General features: G+C 50.0%; 1 protein-coding gene across 1 annotated transcript in view; it reads right to left on the bottom strand.

Moving 5' to 3' along the window:
- The window catches only part of TSC22D3 (TSC22 domain family member 3), a 57,666-nt gene extending 41,279 nt beyond the window's left edge, over positions 1-16,387 (bottom strand). Inside the window, exon 1 of the mRNA XM_029240867.1 lies at positions 15,706-16,387. Within this exon, the coding sequence (XP_029096700.1) occupies positions 15,706-16,025 (320 nt within the window). The 5' untranslated portion in view covers positions 16,026-16,387. The remainder of the gene's footprint in view (positions 1-15,705) is intronic.
- Between the last annotated feature and the right edge of the window lie 3,439 nt (positions 16,388-19,826).

The raw sequence follows: 19,826 nt of genomic DNA on the forward strand, positions 1-19,826 counted from the left end.
GTTGTTAAACAGATAGTCATTCCCCATCCCCATTTCCCCCAATCTGACCTGGACACTCTCAGGGTCCCTGGATACAAAGTCTTCAGACGAGCAGAACTGCTCTGAGGGAGGCGGGGCTGAGGCAGGGAGTTCCACCCACTCGGCCCAGAGCCCCCTGACTTCCACCACCCACCAGGAAATGCCTTGTAGTTCAGGGCAGCCCAGCTCGAAAATCCTCTGGTGAGGAAAATTAAGCCAGGTGAGGACCCAAACCCCTCCAACTTTAAAAGACACATGCAGATTCTTCTTTGTGACCTTATTTGGAAGTGTAACCTCTATTTGATGAGGGCGGTGGCACAATCAACCTCCCGTCTTTCTTTCTGTCCCCCTCTAAACTCTCTCCTCTTCTCCTTTCCTCCCTTAAATTCACCTTCTCCCTGGCTTCTCCCCTGCCACCAACTCTCTCCTCCCTTTCTCCCTTCTTCTTTCCTTTCAGCAGTCCCTAAGGCACTAAGGAGGATCATAGCACTCTATATAGTGCAGCACTATTCCCTGTGGGAATTCTAAGATCCCTTGCAACCATAGGGATCTATGACTGATTAACTGAGGGGCAAGAAATGATTGTTGAACAAACTGAGCCAAGAAGAAGGAGGGTTAGCGGCGAGGAAGCAGAGTGTGCGGTGTTGAGGGTGAGGGTGCTAGGGAAGTAGGCAGGTGTCAGGACAGGTGGGGGCGGTTCCTCTTCTACTCACCCTCCCCACCACAGTCTCCCCAGCAGTGGAGAGGCTGGCTGGTACACGGTTGGCAGAGGACACTGGAGATGATCTACCATGTAGGGAACCCCGAGCTCTCAAGCCTCTTGAGAGCTCTCTGGTTAGTGAAATGGCACCTACTGTGGCTCTGGACCCTCACCATATAACCCAGGGAGAGATGACCCACTATGAAGGAATCTGAATGCAGTGAAATGTACCAAACACCAACATTCACCAAGCAGATTGGTTTCTGGTAGCTCATCTGGGCATTAGTTGGGGGGAGAGTAGCTATACATAGCAGCTGTCAAATTCTAGTCTTTCTTCTTAGGCAGTCTTTTAGGTCTGGACGTGAACATCCAAGACCTGAAAATCCCCCTAATTCGAATGAGAATTTCCACAAAGACACACATGAAGAACTCAAGAAACACATTCTGGATTGAGGACCTGAGCTGTGGGGGTGAAGGCGCCACTGGGAGACATTTGGTGGAGGGCTCATTGGCAACTACACACTGACCACACCCCCAAACACCCTGGTTCTCGTTACTAACTCATTCCGAGCCCATCATCCTTGAGTTTCGAAAATGGACCCTAATGTTCTATTCAGCCTAGACCCTCTCTTGGAGTCACGACTCTACACATTTACCATCTTCTCCTTCCCTTTTTTGCTTATATGAACCCCCTCTTTGTCACTCCCACCATTCTAACATTCAGGGGTTCAATGGCATATTCAACTGTCCATGCATCCCATCTACACACATCAAGATTTTAGAGATGTAGCCTTCCAGAATATCTGAATTGGAAGAGACCCTAGAGACCACCTTGTCTCCCCCCTCCCCCATTTTTTAAGTAGGGAAAGCAGCCCACAGAAGCACAGGGAGTTACTTACTCAAGCTCAAGCATCAGATTGGTGGCAAAATCAGGATTCGAACCCAGATCTTCTGGATCCAAATCTGACCCACTTTCCACCACTTCGAGCTGTAGCTCCTCCAGGAACTGTGCCTCCTCCACGAGTTCAGTGTCCTCTACAAGCTGGGGGTCTTCCACGAGCTGGGGCTCCTCCAGCCTTTCCCCCTTCATCTCGCTGTTGCCCAGGGAAACCTTGATTGCCTGGCTGGGGTTGGCTCCTGTCTCTCTCTCTCTCTCTGTGCCTCCCTCTCGCTCTCTAGCTCTCCCTCTGTAGCTGCCTGGCTAGGCGGGAGCAACTGGAAACTCTTTCCCAGGCTCAGAAGAAAAAGTGCTCAGGAGCCTTGGGGCCAGCCTGGGCTGGCTCAGCTGTGGAGGCGGGAGGAAGTTCCCGGCCCCGGGCCCGGGCCCGAGTGCCTTTGGGGGCTCCCAGGCTCTGAGGGAAGGCTGGAGCTCCTGGGGCCAGCGCTGCCCTCCAGATCTTCTGCCGAGGCCGGGCCAGCTTCCTAAACTAACTCCCAGACTGAAGGGGAGGGCCGGATCCTCCGGGGGAGCCCAGACGGCGGCTCTGCCAGCCAGCCCCTGTGGTTGGAACTTTCAAAAAGACCAATGTTTCAGTAACTGATTTCTTTTCCAACCCGAACAGCAGGCCTTTCTGTCCCCCTTGCATGACTGTGGCTGTGGCATGCAGCCCCAGCCTGAGCAGAAGCAAGATTCCAGGGCTGGGACTCCGTAACACCCACACCACTGGTCAATCCCGTTAAATGAAATCAAATTAAAAAACACCGTTCTTGGCATCAGGTAGACCCAAAGCTGGTCTCCTGGCATGGAGGTGTTGTGTACCTACTGGGATGGGATGTCCACAGCCGTCTAGAGACAAGAAGTCATGAGGCCATTGGATCAAGAGAATCAGGAGACATGGTTTCTTTTTTCAGCTGGTCACTAATTGGCTGTTTGCTTTGTGGCAGGTACCCACCCATCCCTGGGCCTCAGTTTCCTCATCTGTAAGGGGTGGGCGTCAGACCGAATGGCTGCGGAAGTCCTACCAGTTCTGAGCTTTTGTGTCTCCGGCTAAGATGCATGTGTCAGCCACCAACCCTCGGGAGGGGGAAGCTCAAGGTCTTGAAGAGGCAATCCCCAGCTCCACTGCCCTCTGAAATCCTTCTCTATTTGCCAGCAATGCCAGTAGGGTGCCCTGGTGCTTCTGTAGGTCTTGATCTGTTAAAAGTTTCGAAGCTCCCAGCAGCTCGTCCCCCCAACAGGAGGAAGACCAGAAGCCTTCTCAGTAATTTCCACCTGAGTGTGAATGAAGAAGGTTCAGAGAGCAAGCCTTGATAGGGAGAACGCTTGCCAGACTGGGCTGCAGGTGTTAGCTGGCTTTGGGCAGGACGGGGTGTGTGACTGACGGAGCAAGGAGAGGGGTCGGTGAGGGGACTGGTGAGAGAGGGAGATGAGGCAAGTCTGAAGAGGTTTTCTTCTGGTTCCACGTATGACTTGCCTAATGGTAACGAAGGCTCCCCTTTACTGAGTGCTTCCTGGGAGCGTCCTCTCACTTAACCTTCCCAACCACACTTTCACCATTTTCTACACGAGGAAACTGAGGTCCAGAGAAGTCACTTGCCAAAGTCACAGAGTCTGTCAATGGTAGTCTTATCAGACTCTTCAGGAGCACACAGTGGCTAATGTCCTTCTCTACTCCTCAGTGGCTCCTCCAGGAACTTTCAAGGGTGAAGAAGCCCAACCCAGCTCCCCACAAGGGCCAGCACCTCCCACCTCCCTGGGAGAGGAACCAGGGAAAGCAGAGTGGGGGCCCTTCCTCTCTGCAATCCTTGCTCCCCCAGTCTCTACAGCCCTGGGCACATCCTGCAGCCAATACTAGAATATACCAGCAAAGCCTCCCACGTTTGAATAGGAGACTGAAGATACAGCATTTTGGAGACATGGTCATTTCGGGGGGCCAGTTCCGAGTGTAATTTTCAGCACATTAGTTCTTTTTTCTCTACAGTGACCTTCATCCTGTTCATCTGGCAGGTGATGAGCTCTTCAAAGCCTTTCTGATCCCGATTTTCAGTTGATAGGCTATTACGGCCCTTAGAGAATCACTCTGCCTAAATCATGGCTGCTTGATCTTGGCAATGAGAAAATTTCCTCGGAGGTTTGCTCCTATCTGAGGGCCCCAGTGAGCCAGAGGAACTTCAAAATCCACATCTTAGGGTATTAGCGGTGACTGGGTTCATTTTAACTTTCCTTGCTACTGATTTGGGGCAAGAATCCCTCACAGAGGGACACAAGCAGTGCCCAAGGTTTTAACAAGGTGACTTTTCTTTTTGCGGATTGTCTAATCCTGGGGGAAGCCCCCTTAGCCTGTGTTCTCACGGCTTCCTGCACCTTTTCTTCATTATGATCAATTGTAATGATATGGTTATTTGTGTAATTATTATTTGATGTCTGTCTCCACTACTAGATTGTAAATTTCCTGCCGCGGGGATCCTTCCTGGCTTGTTGGCTGCCACTTTCTCCCCTGTGTCTGATTTTCATTTGTGTGTGGAAGGAGAAATCCTCCTCTTCCCCATGCACCTGGGGTGGGCAGTCTTATCCCAATGCCCCCCACATTGAGATGCTCTCCCAAATTGTTAGACTATGGAGGATAGGTGTCCCATTGAAGCTGATTTGTCCAGGAGATAAGGCTGAAGGATGCGGAGGGGACCTAACCGCTCCTTAGTCTATTCCCCCACATGATTCCAGTCCTAGGAGAGTATATGCTAGCTCTCATGACTGTTCTCCAATGGAAATTGCATACACATTTCTATTATGAAAGTATCTTCCTAAAAACACCTTCGGGCTTCCCTGGTGGCGCAGTGGTTGACAGTCCGCCTGCTGATGCAGGGGACATGGGTTCGTGCCCCGGTCTGGGAGGATCCCACATGCCGTGGAGCGGCTGGGCCCGTGAGCCATGGCCGCTGGGCCTGCGCGTTCGGAGCCTGTGCTCCGCAACGGGAGAGGCCACAACAGTGAGAGGCCCGCATACCGCAAAAACAAACAAACAAACAAAAACAAAACAAACAAACACTTTCATCTCTCACACAGGCACTTTCCTTTTCCTTATAAGCACCTACTCTGACTCCTTTGCTTTCCCCACCTGTCTATCCCCTTCTGTCCATGGTCCTTATAACCAGCCCTCTCACACTTTTATTCAGTTCTTTATTGCTATTGTTACCACCTTCCCCATATTTGTAATATAACATCCCTTGGTAATTTTGTCTAGCTTCTCTGAATGCTGGTAGGCAGGAAGTTCTTTCTGATATCTAATCGCAATTCTCCATGCTACAGTAGAGGCCTATTTCCTCTTGTTCTGTTCCTAGTGTGGTTTGGAAACAGCTAGTCACCATCTCTGAGTTGTAACTTTTCTTATATTTGAAAATCAACCTCTCTTCTCTCTCTCCACAACCCTCAGGCCCACCCTTAATGTTCCTCTCTGATCAATTATCTTAGTTCCTTTAGCCTGGCCACGCAGCTCCCTGAAGCCCCAGGCTTTAGCCCGTTGGCTAAACAAGCCTCTCTTCCCTTCTGCGTTCAGGCTGTTTTTCAGCCTGGACAAATTATCTGACATTTGCAGCCCAGAAAATTTACACCCCAGGCCCCAGAAAGGAGTGCAGCCTGAAGCTCTGTGCCCCACTGCCTCTGTACGATGAGAAGCATTCATAACTCAGAAGGAGGCCCGCAAAGGGAAAAGAAAACCCAGACGACCCTCCCCATTCTTTTTCTTTACAGTAAATAATTTACAAAAACAAATTTTCCTCCCCATATGCTATACTCACTTTATCACTGGTCCCCAGGGCCAGCCTTCACCCATTTCCATACTGTCATGGACTATTTTTAGCGAAGGATGACGTTAAGTACTAGCTGCCCCGTGGGCTTCAAACTCATCTCTTCCTCTTGTCAGAATGCTGTCAGTCCTCCTCTTTTGGACCTGCTGGCCACTCATGGCCTAGAAATATTTCCAAGAGTGTGAGCAGCTACCTAATGTTATGACTTCAGAGGTTCCTGAGAAAGCCTCTGTCTAAACACGTCTCCTTTGGCTTGGGTCTGATGATTAGAATTTCAGCAATAGAGATTCATTTCTTTAGCGCAATATCACTTCCTCAGGAAGCCTTGTCTGATCCTTTGTTATACTCTCTGAGAGAAGCTTATTCCTTTTCCCCCTTGGCACATATTTGTAATTATACTTTCACTAGCGTGGCTCTTCTCGTTAATGTTCATCTCCCCCAGTCTACGGACTATCCCATGATGGCTGTGACCATGCCTTTTGTGAGTTTCCCACTCTATTCCCAGTGCCTAACGGTGAGCCTGTTACATGGAAGGCACGCAAGAATTTGTTGTTGCTATATTTGTTGTTGACTGAATCTGGTCATGAACTTAAATGTGAATTCTCCAGAGCACTGATAGGAAAGGGTGTGGGCGCGGATGCCCAGGACACTAGCACGGGGACAGGACCGCAGAAAGTAAGGTGCTGACCACAAGCAGCATCCTCCTTCCCCAGATGATCTGAGACTGGTTCCTCTTTGCTACTCCAGCTCCCTCTCCTTTCCCGTCAGCTCGAGGCTTCCCTCCTTCCTCAGCCCAACCCCAGGACCGTCATTTATAGGGAACCTGGGAAAGAAGCGTTTGACCAAAGTAGAAGCAAGGCTAAAATGACACCCTGTGGGGTCTCCAGCGGCAAAAGGTATATATATTATCAGGGCAGCACCTTGGCACGCCCCTGCTTCTGTCACCCCCCCTTAGAAGGGGTCTGGTGGAGACTGTGCCAGAGGTGCACAGATGTGAAGCCATACCCCCAGGCTCGTCTGGTGCCCACCCTCAACTGCACTCCCAAGCTCAACGCTGCTGGTTCTGATGAGCTTTCCACAAGCATCCACGAGAGGTGCCTTCCTGCTCCCGGGCCCTGAAGGCCTCCACCTATCCAAGTCTAGCTAGGTCTCTGAGGGGAGGCTACTAGGGGCCAGCTTGCCCCGAGTCAGAGAGGGGCTATGAGAGGAGGGCCAGAGTAGGCCTCTCCTTCCTGAAGCTGGGTGACTCTGGGTTTCAGCCCAGGAAGAATAGAAAGTGTTCCTCACTGTTCCCACCGCAGCCAGCTCGTTCTGACCCATGAGCCCCGCTGGACTGGCAAGGTTCCCTTTCCCGCTCCCAACTAGAGAGCCCTACAGCTCTTCCCACAGGGCCACACCAATCCATTCTTTAAGGCCCTGCTGGAAGCCACAGCCAGAAAGAGACTCTCCTTTCCTAGTCTGCTTTGGCATCGCCTAAGCTCCGGACTTGCGGATCCAGGGAACAGCAAGCTCGAGGCCTTTCCCTCAAGGAGCAGAAGCCCCAGTGTGGCCTGCGGTGGCTCCGGTGGAACTGCTTTGTTCCCCGCCAGCATTGGGATGCAGCTCTATCACTCTCAGCTCCCCGCAGCCCAGCCCGTGCCTCTGCTGCCTGCCTTCTGTGTCCTCTACAGTGCTTAGCGGGGTAGACATTCAATAAATCCGCAGTAGGCGCTAGATTACTAGCAGGCCCCTGGTCAATAAATGATGGATTGATTAACTGAAGTGCTTGGTCACTCAGTGCAGGGCCTGAGTTCGTTCACTTCCCTGTGTACCTGGGGAAGGCGGAGTATATTGCCTTAAAACTGGGCAGAGGTTTTCTTATTTTTTTTTCTTTGTTTCTTTATTTTACTGCAACTGAGATGGTGGTCTTCAGCTTGTCTAAGGATTCATGACTCTGAGATTTGGATACAAATCATAACTGCTGGTAATTCCCAATGCCACCTTTTTGACTTTATCTCCCTGTTTCTTCCTCTTTTTCTCAGACAGGACAGCAGTGTCCCCAGCTACCCTCAACCTGTGAGCCATTTACCCCCTGGTGACACAGTGTGACAGGCTGGGCAAAAACGAGGAAAGAGAAGAAGAGGACTTATTGGTTTAGTCACAAACTTTGAGTCAATGCACTATTAGATCGATAGGGCTATTCTGTAATGTAGATATTCGAGTAAGCTTATTAGAGAAATACGTCATAGAATTCAGCAAGCCCCAGTTCACTGGGGGCTCAGTTGCACCAAACCGGTAATGCAATTTTCTGAACAGGCTAGGAAGAGAGCTAAGTTTCACTGTGAATTCAGGCTAGCCTGGGGACTTTTAGACTTTGTGGAGAATGGATTGGTAATTGGCTTAGGCCTTCCTTTAAAAAGTTCCTCCAGCTTCCACTAAACCCTTCTCCCTAAAGTCTCCAGAACAGTACCTGAACCAACAAGCAGATAGATACAAAAGGAAGAAGAACTTCTGACACCTGTTTTGGGGCCCCTCCAGATGCACCAGGCTGACTCTTTAGCACTGTACCATCAGGTGATAGCAGGAGATGCCACCCACCCCCAAAAAAACACCCCAAACCACACTAAGCCCACAGCAGCTCACCTGCCTGGTTACATTTGCTGCTGAGTATGGGGGCTCAAGAGGGAATCACCTTCACAGCCTGGCACTTAGCTCTGAGCAGATACTGGCCTGACACTAGGGAGAGCAGGCTGTTCCTTTGGAAGTGTAGTGAGCTCTACTTAGACCCCCATCAGGCTTCTGAATGCCTGGCCCCAGGGAAGCCTGCCACTGAGCAAGCAGAAGCTTGATGCCTCAGTAACCTGGCTCTGTTACATAAGGCACTACGCGAGATATGAGTCAGGGACCTCAGGCTGGCCCAGGCCCAGCCTAGTCTGGGAGTGAGGCTAAAAGGGAGGGGTGTGTGTGTGTGTGTGTGTGTGTGTGTGGTGTAAGCCAGGAAGGAGCCGCTGGAACCGCTTCCCTTCCTCTCACTTCTCACCCCCTTCTTCCTCAGGGATAGCTGTAGCCAATCACTGGCCTAGAAAGCTCGGAGCGGGAATCCTGGCCAGACCCTAAGCTGCGAGCAGCTGCTCTCCATCTCCCCTGAAGAGAAGACAAGAGGAAGTAGGTTGAATACCCAAGGCTGTTTCGTGAGTAAATTCTTCCTTCGAGGAAGGATGGGGAAGGTCCCTGTGGGGCTTTGTCCACAGGCAGGGGCCTGATTTCAGGCTGGGTCTATTTGAGGAAAGTGGCTCCCAGGGGAGGAAGGCTGATAGTGTGCCTGGGGCATCACTGACCAAGCATGCTTCTAGCTCTTGTTTCTCCCTGGGCTAGTGTCTGCACATTGGGAAGCTTCCTAGTCAGTCTCCATGCTGGCTGGGATCTCACACCTCTTAAACTATTTCCAAAAGGGCAGTAGCTACTTTGGGGCAGGGATTTCCAGCTAGAAGGTACAAGTGAATTAGACTTGTCTGTAGAGAAGATTCCCTCCTGCCTGGATTAGCATTTGAAAAAGTTTGTTTTCTATTCTCCAGGACCCCATCTTATCACCGCTCTGACTCCTTCGCTAAGCTGGATTTCGGTATGGTACATGGTAGCTTCCATAAGCCATTTCCCTGCCCTGACTCCTCATCAAAACTGCTTTGAGGCTGGGATCTATCCTTCAGGCCTTCACAGAGATCCCATTAGCCCACAGGGTCCTGCTCTGCCAAAGCTGCGGCCCCACAGCGAAGCCCTAACCCTTGCCCCATTACTGCAAGCCTTGGGACAGTACATGTCCTGGGCCATTATTGCCTTCTTCATCTAAAAGGGAAATTTCATCTTTTTTGACCCCTGTGGTCAAGGAATGCTCTCCCTTGAGTGCACTGAGCACACAGATGCCCCACCAAATGGGTCCAAGCTTCGGGTCCACACAGCACGTTGGCTTCTCCAGGGGTAGAGAGACTATTGCATGACACCAACCAATTTGTTATGTAAACCCAGCCAGCCATGGCAGATTATGGCTTTGTAGTTATCTTGAGGGATGCCTTACATAAGAGGAGAAAGTTCAGGTAGGAGCAGAATCGTGATGAGCAAACACCATGCAATGGCCACCACCAGGTGCAGACATGGCCGACCTTATTCCTCTCAACCAGCCCACAAGGTGTGGGCAATGCTCTGCTGGGCTCCATCACTCAGGGGACCTGGAGACCCTGCAGCCGTGGCCAGACACATGCATCTCCATTTCCCCAGACTTCTTGGCCTTCAGGACCTGTTATGGAAAGGATCCAAAGCTCTACCTGGAATTGAAAGCTTGTTAGCTTATCTGGAAGTGCAAATATAAGCAGGATTGTTAACCTTCTCTTCAGGCTGGGAGGGAAAATAAGGTCATCCTGGAAAGAGTTATTTTCTGAGGTGTGGGCTCACATGGGTCCATTCCTGACAAACCAGAGGCAGAGAAGGTGAAATCTGTGTTCTGTTCTTGCCACCTTTCTTGAAGAGCACGAGCATTCCATCCAGACCTCTCAAGCTCCATGCTGGCCAGAGCTCCACACTGCAGCAGGCCTTTCAAGAACTCCGGCCCCGTCTCTCTGCTTCTCTTCTCCAAACTTGGCTTTCCCATGTTCCATTCCCATAGAACCCTACTCCCAGTGAACTGTCGCCCCAAGGAAAATTCTGATAAACTAATCCACACATAGTAGGTAATGACAAGCAAAGCCGTTACATGTTACTCTTTTAAAAAGGAAACCCTCAGGTAGTAAACCCCCGTAGACCCTGGCCATTCATTAGAGAGACACGCTCAAAACTTTTGCCAGTTCCTAATTCATGAGCATCCTGAAATCACATCATTTCTCTCATATGACTTCTACTATTTCTGTTGTTTGTTAAACTTCTTAGCTTTCTTTTCATTGTGATCGCTAGCACTAGCAGTTGACTCAGGGAGGGGGTGTTCTCCCCAAAGAAGTAGACATTCACTCACTTCATGGGCATTACTACACTTGAATGGATTGACTAAGAGTAGAAGACCAAAACACTGAGTTGAAAAGTAGGTGCTGGGCAACTCCACTCCTAGGTAGAGACCCAAAAGAATTGAAAGAAGGGACTCAAAAAGATATGTGTATACCAATGTCCAAAGCAGCGTTCTTCACCAGAACCAACAGGTGGAAAGAGCCCAAGTGTCCGCGGACAGATGAATGGATTAAACAAAATGTGGTGTATCCACACAATGGAATATGATTCAGTCATAAAAAGCAGTGAAGTACTGATACATGGATGGACCTTGAAAACATTACGCTAAGTGAACGAAGCCAGACACAAAAGGCCACATATTGTATGATTCCACTTATACGAAATATCTAGAATAGGCAAATTCGTAGAGACAGAAAGTAGAATAGAGGTTACCAGGGACTGGGGGGGAGGGGAGAATAGGGTACAGAGTTTAATAGGTACAGAGTTTCTGTTTGGGATGATGACAAAGTTCTGGAAATGGATAATGGTGATGACTGCACCACTGTGAATATACCTAATGCTACTGAATTGTACGCTTAAAAATGGTTAAAATGACAAATTTTATGTTATATATATTTTGCTGGTATATATGTACGTACTAATATATATATATATACTTTATATACATATATAAGACACACACATATGTAATATATATAGTAGCTGCTAGTAGAGCAGTGGGGTCGGTCACTACCCAAAGCCTCTTAGCACATGGAATTCACATCTGTGCCTCAGCAAAAAGGCGATTTCTTACATATTGAGGTTCTCATGAGGTATACAAACCATAAATGTTAAGTTTGCAAATGCATTTGTGTTTTTAACAGAGAATGTGCCTTAATCCAAGAGTGCCTATTCTTTGTCAGACCACTAGGCACTCAGGAAATAGTTATTTTGAATTAACTCGGGCTAGGGAAGGACTTTCAAAGCTTGATGCCAAAAGCAAAAATCATGAAGGCAAAGAATGACAGACTTAACCACACGGAAACCCAAAACCTCTCTACAGCAAAGTACGCCATCCTCAAAATCAAATGGCAAATTAGTTGACAAAGGGTTGCAATCTCTAATTCAGGATTTCTTATGGTGTGGTCCAAATACCACTGCGCTATGGGATAGGAGTTTTAGATGGTACAAGGACAGAAAACTGATCTTAGAATATGAATTTAGGCACTACAGCAGGCAGGCAGGAGAGTTTTGTCCCTCAAATCACACCATGTAAGTGGCTACGTCCTCAGAAATCAGGTCCAGGAATATACATTTATGAAATCATTAGTCTGAAGATCTAGAGAAGCACACATAATTTTTATGCAATTTTTTGTCAGAAGCCTGATCTCTGAATCTACATCTTTCCCTTTACTGTTATATATTATGTCAATAGGGAAGGTTAAATGAATTAGCACACATAAAACAATTAGAAATCTTTGCTATTATTATTTTCTGAGCATCTAAGTGTGGGGCCCAGTTGTTGCCAGCTCAGAAGCTTAAAGGTAGACTCCTGGGGCTCTCCGAGCTGGAAGGGAACTCAGATTCAGAGCAGCTCAGATCACATTGGCTGACGTGCTTGGGGGCCAAAGGCAGAATAGAGCTGATTAAGTAGTTTTGGATAAAATCTCAGAAATAAATTTGAGGTTACAACAACAATGACAACAACAGAGTATGGCAAAAGCTCCCATTCCAGCTTGCTACACCTTACTGATCGGAGAATTAAGGCCCCTCAAATTTCAACTTTGCAAGTTTTTTAATAGGCTGTATTTCAATTGGAAATTTTAGCTCTTTGCCCGGCATATTACATCTGCCTCTTAAGTTTTCCAGTTTTAGGAGCATTTTCAAACGATATGGTATAGTCCCCTAATAATAGGGTGACCAACCATCCCAGTTTCCCTGGGACTGTCCCAGTTTGACCATTGAAACTCCTGTGTTGGTTGAAAGTCCTGGGATGGTTGGTCACCCGACCTAATAAGGACATTTTAACCATTTGGTTAGTTTCTGGGATAATATTTACCTCTGCTTAACAATTCTTTCTTCATAGACAATTCTTTAGTGTCTTTCTGACCTTAGGTGGAGTCTTGGCTCTGCTCTTCATTGTAAGGCATCAGGCAAGTTATTCAATTTTCCTGAGCTTCAATTTCTTTCATTAAAAAATGAAGAACGGTGATAACAGTACCCATTTCATTGGGTTGGTGTAAATATTAAATGACATTATGCAGCTATACTGCTTAGTACATGCTGTAAACACTCAATAGATGTTAGCTATTAATCTATTATAGTTATTAGTTACCTAACACAAGATTGAAGGGATGGTGTGTAAAACACATCATCTCCCCCCCACCCCAGTAGTTTAGAGGCACCATTTACATACCAACGAGCTACATGGCCATTACCACTGATTCACATGTATATACACAGCACTGTTCATCAGGACTTCTACCAAGCTATTAGAGTTACTGCATGTGGTTCATACCGAAAAAAAAAATCACATTTAAACCTTAATAAGAATTTTCCAAGACTAAAGTTGTAAAATCTTTACAGAGGACCACACCAACAATTAAGCAGTCATCTAGCCAAAAAAAACCTTTACTGAGTACTGGGTGTATAACTAAAAGCCAAGGGAAAGCCAAGTAAGTGGAAAACACGCCCTACCCTCAAATTGCTTACACTCTTGTGTTCCAAGGAAACCAAGAGCTAAGCTGGGAGCCAGGGACAGGTCAAAGCAGACAAACCAGAGAGAAATCAAGAACTTGCCCCACCCTTTCTCCCAAGAATATAGGAGCCCTTGCAGCAGGGGAGTGGGCTGCAGGAGGAGGGGCAGGAAGAGTCGCTTCTCCAGAAGAGACAGCCTTGAAGGTAGACAAATTAGAAGAAAAAGACACCCAGGCAGGAATCTGAAATATCAAATCATTAAATGGAACAGAAGGAAGAATGATGGCTGTGGTATGAAGATAGAAAACCAGGGAATAAATGAAGTAAGAAGAGGAAATTTTCACTCGGGAGAAGACTGTCCAGCTCAGATTTTGGAGAAACCCCGTGACCAGTAATAATGGTCTCCTACTTTGCTAATGAGCATGTCATTCTAGGCAAAACCTCAACCAAACTGAGGGTCTCCAATCTCGAAGGTCCCAGTTGTCAAGGCAAATGAGAGAATGCTTTGTCCTGCTATTGTCCCACTAGAACCGTTAAGGCCGTTACCACAGGACTCTGTCACTCCCCAGCCTCAAGGAAGCCTGAGGGCTTGAGATGCTCCCTCCGCCAATGCTCTCAGCCCCCAACCCAACCTGGTAGCATTTCCAGGCTTTCCCAAGAACCGAACGTCAACAAGCCAGTGTCAATGGAGTAGGTGACAAGGAGGTCTTGCCACTCAAGAAACCCAGACCACCAGAAAGCCTCCCAAGGTGTGGCACAAGCGAACACTTTGATTTCAGGCTTTCAGTCTCACCCCTCACTCGCTTAGGTCTGACCCTCCCAGGCCTCCAACCTAGGAACCAGAGCCGAGGAAGCGTCCCCTCTTCTGTGTCATCAAGCCACTTCGGAGCTGTTTCTCTCCCAGCTGAAAGAGTGCAAGCGCTACAGGCGCGCTTTCCAGGTGTCTTGCCACCCCTCCCCCGCTGCCTACTAGCCCAGATCCCAGCAGATTGTTAGGAGCCTGTTAGGGCTTTCGCCCAGCAGGGTTGCAGCTGCTGTGGTCTGAATACGCTTGTAGTAATCTTTCACCAGAAATGAAGATTCCCTCGAAACCTTTTCCATGCACAGCGTGGTTTCTTGGAGACAATGAGATAAATTGATGCGTAAAGTAAAATAATAGGTGAGAAAGGGCTTCGATGGCGTGGAAAATGCCTGAAAATACAACCTGTTATAATAATGCTAATTAAGTCACTTGTCCCCTCCTGGAACTTCTGGGGCTGAGGACGCAAACCTGGGCTGAGCACTAAGTGAGGGTAGTTCTTGCCTAGCTCGATGGCTTTTAAACTTTCTTATTTGTGCCTCACTGAAAAGCCATTCAATTATTCAAGTATTCTGTGGGAGCTCAAAATTTCTTATTACCTTGTCTGAGCACATTACCTGCCCACAACCTGGCATCTCAGAACTAGAAGGCATCTTAGAGACCAGAGAGGTCAGGCGACTTGCTCAGGTTCACACAGGGAAGTAGAGCCATAACTTGTACTGCAACCCAGGTCTCCCACAGCGGGGTTTCTCTTTCTCTTACATAACCTGTGATGTTGAGAAAGAAGAAAATCCACCCGCTTGCACGCACGGATGCGCACGCGCGTGCGCGCGCACACACACACACACACACACACACACACACACACACACACACACCAGTGCCCGGTTCCTATGGCTCTAAGAACACCAAACACACCACTAGGTTTCCTGAAGTTGCCTCCCCTGCCTCCAAATTGCCTCAGTTGTCCCCCCAAGACCGGCTCTTACCAGAGTGTCTCATACTGGAGGACTGCAGCCACCTTTGGTCTTCCCATTGTGTTTCTATCCTTCCCTCTCTCTTCCTTGCCCTTCAGCAAGATTTCTAGAAAGCCTGACCCGCACTCCAACACACGTCTGCTATGACATGGATCATCCACCCTCCTGTCCTTAGGATGCTCTTTGGGGCTGCATTTAATCGTCATTGGAAATTGAAGGCTGTGATCCATGGAGGAGGTGCGGGGTCCCGCCCCATCCGGAGTTTCAAGAAATTCTCACAGGTCTCTAATTTTGCCTATCCCCCCCGCTCTCCCCGACACCAGCAGCAGCTTAATTTGTCTCGACATTTTGCTTGCCCTCATCCTCAGTCAGGGCCACTCAGTAATTTAAAAGCCCTTGCCGTTTCCATCTGAGTTTGCATATTTGGAAATGGGCTTTTTAATGAGGGTGGGACTCAGATCCCAAGAGCATCCCATGGCACATTCTCCGAAGTGGCTGTAGAAAGGTGGGCATTTGGGGAGAAAGTGCCTCCAGCTACACCCAAACCATCTAGGACTCTGTCCACCTTCTGGGCTCCAGCATCTCCCTAGGAAAGACTCTGCAGGCACCTTTCAAAACAGGGCTCCCACCTGCCAGGCTTCCCCTCAGCCGTACAGGAATCCAGGTGGCCTCAGGGTCCGGTCGTGGCAGCCCGGGAGCCCGACAGCCGCCCCCCCCAGTGCCCCTTTTGGCCTTCCCGTTGCCCCTTTCTGTCAGAGGGGCGGGTCCAGCCGAGGCGGCTGCGAGCCGGGCCCGTGTGCCCACCCGCGTGCCCTGCCACCCACCTGTGGAAGAAGAGCAGGATGGAGAGAATGGTCTGGTCGATGTTGCGGTTGCAGATGCCCTCGTTGATCAGGTAGCAGGGGTCCCGCAGCACGGGCTCTAGCGAATCCTGCCGCATTATGCTGTTGAGCTTGTCGGTGTTGAGGTTCTCGAAGATCAGCTTCTCCTGCAGCTGCCGAAAGTTGCTCACGGTGGGGCTGCCCGGGTTGTTGTTGGCCCCGCTGCTGTCGCGCTGGAGCCCGCTCCGGTGGGCCAGGGCCAGGCAGCAGTTGCAGCAGTCGAGGCCGACAGGTGAGCGGCAGTCGGACTTGGACTGGGCCATATTCTCCGCCTCGGGGGACGCCTGGCCCGCGAGGTCAGGGGCGGCCGGCAGGTGCGCGCCCGCCGGGCCGGCCTGAGGGGACTCCAGGGTGTCTGGGAAAGACAAGCTGTGAGGAGAAGAGTTGGAAATGAGCGCCGAGAGCCGACCACCCTCGGCTCGGCCCCCTTCTGGCTGTGCCGCTCGGGGTGCGAATAGAAACAGCTGGACAAACAGCTCTGAGCGGATCCTTCGGGCTCACTTCCTCCTCCTCTCCCCCACCCGCTCCTCTCCGGGCCGGGGCCGCCCCCCTGAGGTGCCACACGCGGCCCCAGAGCCGTCCCAAGTTTCCCAAGTGTAAGCGGGGGCCCGGGGCGGACCTGTGGTAGCAGGAAGGGCGGTTGGCGGGGTAGAGGGAGAGCCGGGGCGCGCCCTCGCTCCCTCCCTCACGGGTTCCCTCCCTCCCTCCCCGGCTCGCGGACTTGCCAGAACTCGGGCTCCCCGGGGCTGCGCCGGCGGAGCGGTAGCAGGAGCCGAGCGCGAGTGAGCGAGTGAGCGAGTGAGCAAGCAAGCGAGCCGCGCGTCCGGTAGTCGGCGCGGGGCCGTGACAACATGCAAATGACCCCTGGGGGGCAGGCGGACCACGAGGGGCAGCGCTTACCCCCGCGTGCTCCTCAGAGCCGGCGCGGTCCTGCCCCGCCCCCAGCCCCGCCCCGACCCCCGCACTCTAACGGCTGCCCGCACCCTCGCCTGAGGCGCCGGGAGCCCGGCCCAGCTCTCCCTCCCTCAACGCGCTCCACGGCGCCCAAGCTCGGGCTCTCTCGCCGCTTCTGGCGCATCTTCGGCCAGAAATCCCCGAGAGCCGCCGCTCGGGGCGGCCTCGCCACCCCGGTCTCGAGCTCCGCGGGCGGGCCAATGTGTCTGGTCCCACCGCGGACGGGTGCCCCTACAGGAGAGACGCCGCCTTCGAGAAGCGGGGTGGCGGTGGTGGTGGGGGGAGGTGCAGAGAGAGCGGTGGCCCCTGAGGAGAGTCTGAGGGCGCCGGGCACGCCTCGGGAGGACCCAAGACGGGCCTGGAACAAAACTCACAGAAGCACACTCAACTGCTCCTTGGTCTCTGTCCCTTTCTTCTCCCTTCACTCATCTTCCCCTTTCTTCCCACTTGCTCTCGCCTGTCTCCCCTGAGCCCCAGCGGAGGCGGTCTCTGAGCTCGCTCCGGGGAGTGCCAGCCCCTCAGCGGGCTTCCCGCCGCCCCTGTTCCCTCGCTGTCTCAATCCCCCACCCCCCAGCCTGCCTTCTCTTGGCCCTTCTCCCATTCTTTATCTCAGTTTTCCTCTTTATTTACTCCTTTCTGCTCTTTCCTTTCTTTCTCGCCCCCCCCTTTTTTTTTTTTTTTTTGCGGTACGCGGGCCTGTCACTGCTGTGGCCTCTCCCGTTGAGGAGCGCAGGCTCCGGACGCGCAGGCTCAGCGGCCATGGCTCACGGGCCCAGCCGCTCCGCGGCATGTGGGATCTTCCCGGATCGGGGCACGAACCCGTGTTCCCTGTATCGGCAGGCGGACTCTCAACCACTGTGCCACCAGGGAAGCCCGCCCCCTTTTTTATTCCTTTTCTGGATTCTTTTTCTTTATTTCCTCATTCACCCCTTTCCTCCCCCATTCCTCTTTTTCTTGCCTTGGTTTCTTTCTTCCCCTTCCTTTCCCTCATTTTATTTCCCCCTCGCTTCCCTCACCTCTGCACCTCCTCTTTCTCCCTAGTTTTGTCCCATCCTCCCCTCTTCACTTAGTTTCCCCGATTTTTCCAAATTTCCTCTCCCCTCCCTTTTCCAATCCCCACCTGCCACCTTAGGTGATCTCTGTCCTTACCCTTTCAAGGTGGGCATGTAAATTGATACAGCCACTATGGAAAAAGTGATACATACCAATAAATTGATACATACCACTATGGTATGGAGGCTCCTTAAGAAACTAAAAATAGAACTGCCTTATGACTCAGCAATCCCACTACTGGGCATATACCCTGAGAAAACCATAATTCAGAAAGAGTCATGTACCACAATGTTCATTGCAGCTGTATTTACAATAGCCAGGACATGGAAGCAACCTAAATGTCCATCGACAGATGAAGAGATAAACAAGATATGCCACATATATAAAATGGAATATTACTCAGCCATAAAAAACACAATTGCGTCATTTGTAGAGATGTGGATGGATCTAGAGACTGCCATACAGAGTGAAGTAAGTCAGAGAGAGAAAAGCAAATATCGTATATTAACGCATATATGTGGAACCTAGAAAAATGCTACAGATGAACCGGTTTGCAGTGCCGAAATAGAGACACAGATGCAGAGGACAAACGTATGGACACCAAGGGAGGAAAGTAGCAGGGAGGTGTTGGTGGGGGAGGGGGATAAATTGGTAGATTGGGATTGACATATGTAAAATGGATAACTAATAAGAACCTGCTGTATAAAAAAATTTTTTAAAGATTATAGGGCAATTGTGTCCGATAGAAATATGAGAATCACATATATAAATTTTAATTTTCGTATAGCCATATTTTAAAGTTAATTTTAATAATGTTTGAATAATGTAATTGAAAAACATCAATCTAATAGCCCTATATCAAACTCTAAATTTTCATAACAGAGAGAATATACTTTCTTTTCAGTTACTCAGAGAACTTTTACTAAAATTAAGTTATATAAGACTACAGAGAAAAGATCAAAAAATTCTAGAAAGTAGAGGAAGAATAGCATAGCGGTTAACCTGTCTTGGGTAGATCCCACCTCCACCTTTGGCTAGCTGACCATGGGCAGTTTTCCCTTGAACTTCCTCTTTTCAAAATATCACCAATTAGAACAAGAACAGGCCATAATGCTCCAGCAATGTCCTGGTGGCCCCTGTGGCAGCTAACAGTCAATTAATGCTTCAGTTGCATGGAGGTCTCTTAAGAGGGAAGGTGGAGGGCAGGGGTAGAAGCCAGGACGGCCACGGTAGCTGGGAGCTTTGCAGAGGTTGGTGGGAGAGGCGGGGGAGGGGAGGAGGTAGGTGGCTCTAGGCAGCAGCTATTCACCAACCGTTATGGATGTATCTCAATATTTTAACAACTGGTGCAGCTTTATTATAACAATGTAACTGAATAACTAAAAAAAAAAAAAAGAGGTGCAGAGATTGGATGTTCATGGGCACTGGGGTGGGGAGGGGGCATCTCATGAAACTTTGACCTGAGGGTTCTTGACCCTGAGGAGAAGGTGCCTTTGGAGCTGAGATGAGGTGAAAGGGCAGACTTGTGGGGAGCACGGCAGGCTGATGCCCTGGGTCAAACCCCGCCTTTGTGAGATGTAGGGATGCGCTGGGTGGGTAAGTGGTAGGGTTCTGGGGTGTCTCGGAACTTGGAGACCTGGAATACTTTGAATGCATAGGATTCAATAACTATTGGTTCCTGAAAAATATTTAAAATATTCATGATGTTCAGTTTTCACTCAAAACTCAAACGGATTTCAGTTTCAGTCAGCACTCCCCACCCCCCTTCTTTCACAAGCCCATGGCCCTTGCAATAGAGCAGTATATACTGCCATCTAGTGTTCAAGACTTCGAGCATTTCCTGCCTGAGTCAGGTCTTGAAGAGACACTGAATTCCACTAGTGGAATTCCACTTGCCTGCTAGTGGAATTCACACTGCACTGGTCCTGAGAGCCGGAGGAAAGAGGAGGTGGTTCCTGTACACTAAGAGGGCTTCGTGGCCAGACTGACACCAGTTGGGGCAGAGCCACCCTCTTCTAGTGGTGCTCCACTTGCCTGAGTCCCTGTAGATTGGGCTT

Source organism: Monodon monoceros, unplaced genomic scaffold (genome assembly GCF_005190385.1).
Source record: "Monodon monoceros isolate NGI ecotype Baffin Bay Population unplaced genomic scaffold, NGI_Narwhal_1 Super_Scaffold_22, whole genome shotgun sequence".
NCBI classification, from domain to species: domain Eukaryota; kingdom Metazoa; phylum Chordata; class Mammalia; order Artiodactyla; family Monodontidae; genus Monodon; species Monodon monoceros.